Source organism: Panthera onca, chromosome E2 (genome assembly GCF_046562875.1).
Source record: "Panthera onca isolate mPanOnc1 chromosome E2, mPanOnc1 haplotype 2, whole genome shotgun sequence".
In the NCBI taxonomy this organism is placed as follows: Eukaryota; Metazoa; Chordata; class Mammalia; order Carnivora; family Felidae; genus Panthera; species Panthera onca.
The window spans coordinates 2,908,000-2,919,240 of NC_138353.1; the positions used below are offsets into that span (position 1 = coordinate 2,908,000).

Genomic DNA, 11,241 nt, shown 5'->3' on the forward strand with positions numbered 1-11,241 from the left:
GAAGGGTTACCCCGAGTGGCAGTCACAGATGGAGACCTAACACCTTGAGGAATGAAAGTGTGAGATTTCAATTGGGGGGGGGGGGGGGGGGTAAGAAATGCTGTGTTTGACCAGGGCACAAAGTAGTAACAGGTGGGGCTAGAAGGCTTGGTGGGCACTACACTTCATAGAAGGGCTTTAAATGTCAAGCCAATGAGCTGGGATTTTTGTCTTGACTCAAGAGAGCCATGCAAGGGGCTTGAGCTGAATGAGGTCAGATCTGAGTTTCAGAAAGCTCTGCCAGACTGTGTTGGTGGGCTAGTGGAAGCTGAGAGGCCAGAGGGGGGCCGATGCTGAAATCCAAACATGAGAAAGCATGAGGTCCAAGCTAGAGAAAGGGTGGTAGACATAGAGAGATTTCAAGAGCGATTACACGAGGAGCCCTAAATTCTCATTTTTCAGATTCCATTGGCTGATTTTAGAGACTCTTTTCTTAAGTTCACTTATTGAGAGAGAGAATATGGATGAATCCCAGGCAGGCTCCGCGCTGTCAGTGCAGAGCCAATCTCATGAACCACGAGGCCATGACCTGAGCCAAAACCAAGAGTCGGACAGAGCCACCCAGGCTGATGTTAATGTCCTCAAGAACTTCAGAGCTGCAGAGAGGAACTCGTCACGCGAGAACAATAAGGGCATTAGCCCCTGCGTGTCCCACCATGTCCGTGCAAAGGCATTACTTGGCGCTTTCATACCTGGTTCTACTTGATTACCCTGCGAGGTAACGCGTTACCATTCCCGCTTTACAGGACAGGAAACTGAGGCTGAGAGAGGGAGTTCACTGCTCAAGCGCACACTGGTAGTGACCTTCCCCCCTCCGCTCTCCCCCCCCCCCCCCCCCCCAATCCCTTAAGCCAAGGGTGTCCGTGGTTATAGCTTCGGTTCCGGCCTTCGGAGGCCGATCGCCTTCCCTCCACCACCGTGGCCCTTCCAGCCTCCGCCTGCCTCTCTATGGTGTTCCTCCAGCCCTTCTGCACACACGCTTCCTCTCGTTTCCCTCCCACCCTGGCTGCTCTCTACCCGTCGCCACTCTCTCTATGGTTCGCCCTCCCCGCAACGCTCCCCGTACCCACTTTCTCTAAATAGCTCAATCCCGGCCGTCGGCTTCTAGCGCCCGTTGAAGACGAGCTGGGGCAGCCTCTCTGGTCCGCCCGGCGGGAAGCGGCGGCCACTGGGAGAGCGCCTGCAAGAAGGGCCCGGGGAAGGAAGGACCGTGACTTCCAGGGAGAGAACCTGGGAAGCCTGCGCGCCGTTCAGGCCCTTGGCGAAAATGCTCCGGCTGGAAACACGAAGCACAGAGCAAGGATCCGCTTTCCGCTTGCCCAGCCCTGAGGAACTGGGTATCCCAAGAAAGATCCCTGTTTCCAGATGAGCTTCCCACCTCTTGTTTCATTTTTGTTCTGACGGCGCTGGAGACACGCAGGGAAATCGGGAAAATGCCCACCTCGTGACACAGACCAGGGAAAATGCGGCCAAGAATGGGGAAGGAAGTCGCTCAGACGTGGTCAGCCAGGACTCAAGTGGATCTCAAGCCCTTGCCCCTGAGTTTCCGGAATCTCTGTGGGTTTTCTCCCTTGAAATAGCTGAGGTAGAAAGTGACAGGAGGGCTCCTAAAAGAGGCAGTGCAGGGCCCTCACGGTCAGGGTCCTGTCTGGTTCCCAGACTCATCTACCAGGATTCTCCTTCACACATGGCAGAGCTGATTTCTTTTTCTCTTTCCTTTAAAAGTGGGTAAAAATCCGCCAAGTGGATTTACCGCAAAGCTAATGAAGCTGAGACTTGAAAGAAACTTGCTTATGATTTTCCCAAATTTGTCAACACAGCTAAAATAGTGATGAGTCTGCAATGAAGGTTTCTTAAGTTACCAATAATAAAATTTTGATCAACCACATCAAAGGAGAGATCATAGGGGTGCCTGGGTGGCTCAGTCAGTTAAGCTCCTGACTCTTGACTTGGGCTCAGGTCATGATCTCCTGATTGGTGGGATCGAGCCCCACCTTGGGCTCTGTGCTGACAACACGGAGCCTGCTTGGGATTCTCTCTCTCCCTTTCTCTCTGCCTCTCCCCCCTCTCAAAATAAATAACCATTTTTAAAAATGGATACAATATTTTTATGAATTTACCGTCTGACTCAGCTCTATAATCCTTTCCCCCTATATTCTTTGACTGGCTCTTTATATGACAACAACAGTTTTGTAATATTTTCTATCAACAGAACAGAAAGATAATCTGATCTCTCCTTTTTTGTTGTTTATTTATTTATTTATTTATTTAGAGAGATCACAAGCAGGTGAGGGGCAGAGAGAAGAGACAGAAGAGACCAGCGCCCCATATCCACTTTTAAATTGGGGGGTTGTCTGTGGTCATTGTCACCTTTTAAGTTTGTAAGTGGTTGGAACTTATTTTCTCATGCTAAAGAAATATTCACATGCATACCTTATTTCATATTTAAATTTTTGTATCCTCAGTTTGTAAGTCTCACACCCCACAAAACCTGGATCTGCCCCTGCTCTCACACTCGGTGAGCTCTCAATAAATACTAGCTATTATTGTCATTATTATTTTAATCTGGAGACCCAATAGGAAGGTGCAAGGATGATCTATTCTTGGGTGATTACAATTAGATTTAGACTTCGGATAGCCAGAATCACCAGCGACTTATTCATTCACATACTTATGTAATGACTCGTTAATAAATGTTTTTTGAATACCTGTAACATCCCAGACACTAGTGTGGGTGCTGGAAATGCAGTGGGAAATGATACAGCCATGGTCTCTACCTTCAGAAAGCTTACAGTCTGATGAATTGATGTGACGTTTTCAAAAGTGAGAGTTTACAAATCATCTACAGGGTGCATTGGTGGCTCACTGGGAAAAACATGCACCTCTTTTTTTTTATGTTTTCTTTTTTTTATGTTTACTTATTTTAGAGAGAGAGAGAAAGAGAAAGAAAGGGGGAGAGGAGCAGAGAGAGAGGGGAACAGAGGATTCCAAGCGGGCTCTGTGCTGACAACAGTGAGCCCAGTGTGGGGCTTGAATTTGTGAACCTCATGACCTCTGCTAAATTCAGACGCTTAACTGACTGAGCCACCCAGGTGCCCCAGGCATGCAACTCTTGATCTCGGGGTCATGAGTTCAAGCCCCACATTGGATGTAGAGATTAATTAACTAACACATAAATGAAAATCATCTACAGGTTCCCCCAACCACACATTTTCTTGTGGAAATTTACAACCATATAGAAAAGTTGGAAGAATTGCACATCCATATACCTACCATACAGGCTTATAAGTTTTAAATATCATCTACAGTTTGATCCTAAAATATCATGGTCAGCTAATTCTTTTTTTTAACAGCTCCATTGGGCCATAACTCACATACCATACAATTTACCCATTTAATTGATGATTTGACTGTTTTTGGTATATTTACAGATAAGTGCAGCCATCAACACAATTTTGGAGCATTTTCATCACCTCAGAATAAACCCTGTGCCCCCTAGCTATTGATCTTATATTCCCTCAACTCTACTCCAGCAATCACCTGGCCCTAAGGAAACACACATCTTGTTTCTGTCTCTGTAAATTTTCCTGTTCTGGATAGTTTGTATGAACGGAACAATAGAATATGCAGGGTTTTGTGTCCGGTTTCTCTCACTAAGCATAATGTTTTCAAGGTTCATTAATGTTGTAGCATGTATCAGTACTTCATTCCTTTTTATGGGATAAAAATTAATATTCTATTGTGTTATATATATATGTGGATATATATATATATATATATATATATATATATATACACACACACACACACATCCATTCATGAATTGATAGACATTTGAGTTGTTTCCACTTTTGGCTATTATGAATAATGGTTCTGTAAAGCATGTACTTACAAGTTTTTATGTAGACAAATATTGTCATTTCTCTTGGGTACATCCCTAGGAGTGGAATTGCTGGGTCATATGGTAACCCTAACAGCCAATTCACTTAAAAAGCAAGGAGATTTTTTTTTAAATTAAAAAAAAAAGTGGGGGGGAGGGATGAGTGGCTCAGTCAGTTAAGCATCTGACTTTGGCTCGGGTCATGATCTCACAGTTCATGGGTTCGAGCCCCATGTTGAACTCTGTGCTGACAGCTCAGAGACTGGAACCTGCTTCAGATTCTGTGTGTGTCTCTCTCTCTGCCCCTCCCCCGCTCAGACTCTGTCTCTGTCTCTCTCAAAGATAAATAAATTGTTAACAAAAATTTAAATGTTTAATAAGAAGCAAGGAGAAGTGATGTGCTCACAGTAGGGATAGGAAGAAGCGAGGCTAGACCCCACATCTTCTATTTCCAAGTTCAGAACTCTTTCTTCCATTTTATAGACTTCTAGCATCAGACCATGCAATAGACTGTTGATGTAGTGCCAGGCTCTGATGAATTCAGAGGCACATAGGGGAAAAGGCAAGGAACCCACGTGTATTGAGCACCAGTTCATTCCAGGAATTACGCTAGACCCATAGCATTCTCCACCTATGGTGTTCTCAATACAGTCCTGCCAAGTAGCAATATGCTGCCCACTTTGTAGATGACAACTGGACCCTGAGAAGGGACATCATTTGCCCAAAGTTGCATAGCAAATGGATGCATGGATATGAACCCAGGTTTGTCCAACTTGAAACTTTATGTTCATCTCACTGAACTACTGTCTCCTCTCCAAACATTTAATTCTCTCAAGCTCTGATACATAAATTCTTCTATCTCCATTAATTTAGCTACTCATTCATTCATCCATTTGTTCATTCATTCACCAAACATTCACTGAGGCATGTATATGTCTTCTCTCTGAGGGTGCAGAGATGAAATGGACCCCACCCATGAGAAAGGACAACAGGGATGAGCTCTGTGCTAGACGCTGTATCATGAATTATCTCATTTAATAAAAGGAATTTCAATGAGAAACCATGTTACACCCATCAGATTGGCAAAAATTTAAGTTTGACTATCAAATAGTAGTAAAGATTTCAAGCAACATGAGCTCCCATTCATAGCTGGTGGGAGTGGAAGTCAGTAGTAATTATAGATAATACATAGTGCCTACTTTGTGTTGCAAGACACTTTACATATAATGACTCATTTGATCAGGAGAGCACCCAGCACTTAGCTGTTAAATAAGTACTACTATGTTACGTTTGCTTTACAAGCAAGAAAACAGAATGGACTGCCTTTCTCATTAGACACAGCAGGTACACACAGTGCCTAGGGCCCATGACACTTCTGGGTGCCCATGAAAAATATGTTAATGTTGAAATCAGAAATGTAATCCAGCCTGGCTTATGTTTATCTTTACACCAACCCAGTCACAAAATATCATTTTAAATATAGTTTTTGAAACGAAGGGGCCCACGGAGGCAGAAATGGCAGGGTTCATGAAACCACACTGGAGAAAGCACTGGTTAAATGATCTGAAGAGCTCCCAGGTAGTTAGTGGCGGGGTGTTACAAAAGCAAGAGATTGATAGCAACCAAAGTGAGGAGAGTGGCTGAACGTGGTAATAGTTTTTGATCCAGAAATTCAACTCCCAGTTGCATAATATAGAGAAAGCTCTCTTTTGGGGGTCAAGGACACGTAAGCAAGAATGCACACAGCAGTACTGTTTATAATAATAAAAATTTGGAACCAGCCCAATGTCCACAATAGGAGAACGAATAAATGTAACATGACATTGTCCTCAGTGGGATATCATACCAGCATTGATACCAGCAATAACTAGACTGCAGGTATCAATGTATACAAATATAAAAAGGGGAGAAGGAAAAAAAAAGAGGTTAGACTGAAATTACAGAATCAATTAGAAAATTTTTATTTTTATTTTTTTACTTTAAAAAAATTTGGGGGGGGGTTTATTTATTTTGAGAGACAGAGAAATGGAGCGGGGGGCAGGACAGCGGTGGGGGGAGAGAGAGAATCCCTAGCAGTCTCTGCTCTGCCAGCACAGAGCCTGGGCGGAGCTCAATCCCACAAATGTCATGACCTGAGCCAAAATCAAGAGTCAGATGCGTACCCGACTGAGCCACCCAGGTACCCCTTGTTCTGAACACCTTTTATATAGAAATAGTTTATAATAAAATAAATGTAAAGAAAAGACCCCCTCTGTGTAGGAAGACTAAGTTATGCTGTAGTAACAAGGGCAATGGCCCAGGGGCCTCACAAAATAAAACGTTTATTTTAAATGCTACATCTCCTGGGCGCCTGGGTGGCTCAATTAAGTGGCTCTTCTGCTCAGGTCATGCTCAGGTCTGCTAACGTTTGGTGGGTTCGAGCCCTACGTTGGGCTCTTTACTGACAGTGTGGAGCCTGCGTGGGGTTCTCTTTCTCCGCCCCCCTCTCTCTCTGTCCCTGCCCTGCTTGTTCTCCATCTCTCTCTCTCTCTCTCTCTCTCTCTCTCTCTCTCTCTCAAAATAAATAAAAATAAGCTTAAAAAAATAAAACTAGGGGCGCCTGAGTGGCTCAGTCGGTTAAGCGTCCGACTTTGGCTCAGGTCATGATCTCCTAGTTCACGAGTTCGAGCCCCGTGTGGGGCTCTGAGCTGACAGCTCGGAACGTGGAGCCTGCTTCGGATTCTGTGTCTCCCTCTCTCTGCCCCTCCCCCGCGCATGCTCCGTCTCTCTCTCAAAAATAAATAAAACATTAAACATTAAAAATAAATAAATAAATAAATAAATAAATAAATGCTACATCCCCAAAGAAGCTCAGCGCCAGGTTCTGCTCATTGTAGACACTCTGGAACTCGGCCTAATGGAAACCATTTCAACCAGCCGATCCCTGGCCTGAAACGGCAGGATGGAAACTGGCCAAGGGCTGGATGGCTCTCCCGACCAACTGAGGTTGAAGCACATCGCTGTCCCTGACAGGCCATTCGCCAAAGAGAACCACAGGGCTACGTCCACCTTCAAAGGAAAGTGCAATCTTATCATGTACCCAGAAGGAGGAAAAACAGCAAATCCAGGAATTAATATGATGTTTAAGCATCACCTACCCTGCCCTCCCAAGGAAACTGCCTAAGGGGTGTTCAAAGGTGTTCCATATCTCTTTTTCTCTTTTCCTTTTTCCTCATCTCTTTTCCTCTTTTCCACAACACCTGCACAGTTTTATACATGACAAAATGTGCACATGGCCCAGGGAAGTGCAGTGACTTCTCCGCGGTCACACAGCCAGGCCAGGGAAGGAATCAAGACCCCAGTCCTGTCCTCGGTGCTGCCCAAACCCACCGTCTGTGGGCTCTTTCCTCCTGATATGCCTTTCCCAGGCGTCTCCACCGGTGTCGCTGTTTGCCGAACACCCTCTGTAAACCGACTTGGAAAAACCCTGACATTGGTAAACGTTGCCATGCTCTGTGACGAGGAGCCACGCGGAGGTGGCGACAAAAACATGCTGTAGGAAAACAATAGAAAACAACAAAGGTGACGTTCAGGCCAGAGTCGGCTGACTGCCAGAGCCTGCTAATGCTGGTTAGAAGGAGAAATTCCGCTTGGCCGGTCGCCACCCAGAGCCCCAACCGCGCGGTCCTCCCCGGCTGACAGGTGATTGATTAGAAGGGACCCAGAGCTCCCTCCGGGTGGGCGGGGCTCGGCCTCCGTAGAGCTCCACCCCCCCCCGCCCGCTAGTGCGCCTGCGCAGCAGCTCTGACGCCGGCCCGAGCCCCGCCCCCTCCCGCCGAGACCACGGGCTTGGGGGCGGGGCCTGGGCACAAGATGGCTGCCGCGCGCCCGGAGCCCCCGAGTCCGAGCTCAGCGGCCCCGGAGCCGCGATCCCCGGAGACGCCGGACCTGGTGCGGGCGGGGAAGGGGCCTCGGCGGGGGACTCGAGGCGGGAAGAGGGCTCAGGGCAGGGGGCGGGGCCGGGGCGGGGCCTATGAGGGCTGGGCGGGGGACGTATTTAGGGCTCCGGGTCTGGGGGTGGGGCCTCTCGGGGTGGGCGAGGGGCGTGGCCGAACGCGGAGCCTATGAGAATGCGGGGCGTGGCCTGTGTGGGTGTGGCCTAAGGAGGGGGTTGGGTGGAACATCTGGGCAGGAGATAGGTAAGGGGAGAGAAATCTCAGAGTTTGAGTTTGTGTTGTTAAGGGGGCGGGGCCTCCTATATTCTGGGGCTAGAGAACTTGGATGGATGATTGGGAAGGTGACCCTGAAAGGCAAGGGTGGGTGGTTATGGTCGGGGCACCCGCGCTGGGGTGGGGTAATGATTCTGCAAGGGTCCGAGTGATGTGTCTCCAATGCCTAAGGGGGGATTTGGGGGGCAGGGGTAGAAATGACTGCTCCAGGTGACTTTGGAACTTTCCCCACTAGGGGCTGGAGAGTAACAGACACTCATTCATTCAACAAACATTTACCGAGCTCTTCCTGGGGCTCAGTAGGTAGAGAGTGAACAAGACAGATAAGGACTGTATTCTCTTGGAGCTCCCAGCCCAGCGGGGGAGAGAGACAATAGAGGATATTTATTGTGATACACGCTATGAAGGAAATAAAGAGTGAGCTGTTAGAGTGAGGGGTAAGGGGAGCTACATGTAAATGAGAGAAGTCAGCTGCGTGCTGGCTTATATTTACACCGGGGTCAGAGTCAAGCAGGAGCCGGATCACGATGGGTATTATGATGGCAGTTTGGGATGTTAGGTGCAGTTGAAGCCATGGAAGGGTTTTGAGTGGGAAAATGACGACCTGATTTCCATTTTCAAAAGGTCATTCAGGCTGCTTTGGGGAGTCAGCAGACATAGGAACAGAGGTTCTCTTCAGGAGGCTTTTTCGTTGTCAAGCCAAGAAATAATTGGCTTTTAACTGGGGTAGGGGAGAGAAATGGCTGGATCCGTGATGTATTTGGGACCGGAGGGGAAGTCTTGATAGGGATACTGCAGAATCCTAGAAGATGGAGAGCAGGATCTGGAAACTGAGGGGCCCAGCACGCTACAAAGGAGATGGATGTTTTAATAAGTGGGGGGCTTGTGGGTGAGGCCCTGAGGCAGGGTCCACAGGCTCCTGGTTTTTTCTCCCCCTCACCCCAGGTCCTGGTGCCAGATGATGGCCGGCCCGCCACACCCCCGAGTGACCTCATCGAGATCCAGGTGGTGAAGGTGACGGACACCACGCTGGTACCTGAGCCCCCGGAGCCAGGTTCCCTCCACTGTGCCTTGTGCCCAGCTGCCTTCCGGCTGGTGTCTGAGCTGCTGTTCCACGAACATGGCCACCTGGCGGGGGCTGAGGGCGGCGGGCAGGGTGGGGACCCCAGCCGGTGTCATGTGTGTGGCCACAGCTGTCCGGGCCCCGCCAGCCTCCGCGCGCACTACAGCCTGCACACGGGGGAGCGGCCCTACCGCTGCGCCCTCTGCCCCCGGGCCTTCAAGGCCCTGGCGCCTCTGCTGCGGCACCAGCACCGACACGGGGTGGAGCCGGGGAGCTCTCAGAGGCCCCCGGAGGCGGCGGCGGCTCGGGAACAGAGGCCCGGGGTGCCCCAGGAGAGGTCGGAGGTGGTGATGGCGGCGGCGGCAGCGGGCGCGGCGGTGGGGAAGCCTTTCGCCTGCAGGTTCTGCGCCAAGCCGTTCCGCCGCTCATCAGACATGCGCGACCACGAGCGGGTGCACACGGGCGAGCGGCCCTACCACTGCGGCATCTGCGGCAAGGGCTTCACCCAGTCCTCGGTGCTCAGCGGCCACGCGCGCATCCACACCGGGGAACGCCCCTTCCGCTGCGCCCTGTGCGATCGCACTTTCAACAACTCCTCTAACTTCCGCAAACACCAGCGCACCCACTTCCACGGGCCAGGGCCAGGGGTGGGGGACTCTGGCAGCCAGCTGGCGTCCGGGGCCGAGGAGCCAGGGAGTGGCTGTGGGGCAGGAGACAGTCTGGAAGAAGGCCAAGGGGAGACGGCAAAGGTGAAGGTGGAGGTCGCCCAGTAGGCTGGGAGAGCAGGGACATGGGGGGCATCAACGTGGGAAATAGGAGGCACATTGCAAGGGAGGGGGCGGGTGGGAAAAGGAGGCAGGAGAGAGGAGATGGGGGTAGAGGTGAAAAGAGCTAACAGTGATGGCCATGAGCAGCTAGTACAGGAGAACAGGTTTCGGGACACCCACAGACCCATACAGCACCTCCATGAGACTCAGAAAGGCACAGACACAGACTTGTGGATGCCCAGGTACGTGTGAGGAACACAGGCTGGTTTTCATGCCCAAGCTGCCTGCTCGTTTGGTTGTCCTCATGCAAGACACAGTTTGTCCCCACAGAGCCTGGGCACCAAAGAGGGTGAGCCAGGGTTGAACGGAAGGGGCAGAACTGGGGTCAGTCCTTCATCTACAGAACCCTGGACTATCTTGGGGGCCTAGGGTGGACCAGGATGGAATCTTTTGCCTACCTCACTGGATTGCATTGAACCTGGGATGCCTACTCACCCTCAGGCAGAAGACACCCACCAGGTCCTCCATGAAGAGACTCTGGGATCCCATCACCTCGAAGCCAGAGGGTCCCCAAGTCCTAGCTGAGAGCACTTGAGCCTCAAGGATGTAAGCATGACCCTAAGGATCTTGACTCTAAGAGTTGCTCCCTGCTCCCATGGTGGGCCCTCCTTAACCCACTGACTCTGAGGCAACAACATTACAACAGACACCAAACAGCCACCTAATACCCCATCATAGGCCTTTAGGTTCAGAGCCCATGGCCCCCAGGGCTACAGAGTAGCCTCAGTTTTCTCTGATCTCCTCCACTCCCTGTTTGAAGCAAACAGCTTACTGCCTGACCCAATGCTATCCCACGGAAGTGTTGGGGAAGGCAGCATGGTGGGCTGGCCTGTGTACGGCAGGTGTGGAATGAACTGAGTCACTGTGGCGGGGGCAAAAGGAGGACCTGGGAGCTGGAGGTGGGGAGCCTCCAGTTCTCCTATTAAAGGACTTTCTGAAGGGTCTCTGTCAGTCTTGTGTTTCGGGGGTGGGAGTAGAGGGTCCACACTGTGGTCTTGCCAGGAGCAGTGAATTGCAGATCTCTCTCCAAATCTGTTTCCTCATCTTTACAATGGGGGTGGACAGTGTCTGGCTCTTCAGAGATGTTGTGTGCTTCACCTGTGGGAATGGGTATCAGGGGAAGTTTGACAAAATGAAGGGACTCCAGTGATCAGTATATTTATCAACAAGGGAGAGCCCCGGATTTGCTCACCTTCCTCTTTCCCAGCATCTCCCCCGAGATAG

General features: G+C 50.0%; 1 protein-coding gene across 1 annotated transcript; it reads left to right on the top strand.

The window, feature by feature from the left end:
• The first annotated feature begins 7,718 nt into the window (after nucleotides 1-7,718).
• ZNF784 (zinc finger protein 784) lies at nucleotides 7,719-10,961 on the top strand. The gene is made up of 2 exons (XM_060652614.3): nucleotides 7,719-7,849; nucleotides 9,073-10,961. Exons 1-2 carry the CDS (start codon nucleotides 7,772-7,774, stop codon nucleotides 9,961-9,963), a joined length of 969 nt encoding a protein of 322 aa, XP_060508597.1. The 5' UTR covers nucleotides 7,719-7,771; the 3' UTR covers nucleotides 9,964-10,961.
• Nucleotides 10,962-11,241: the final 280 nt, after the last annotated feature.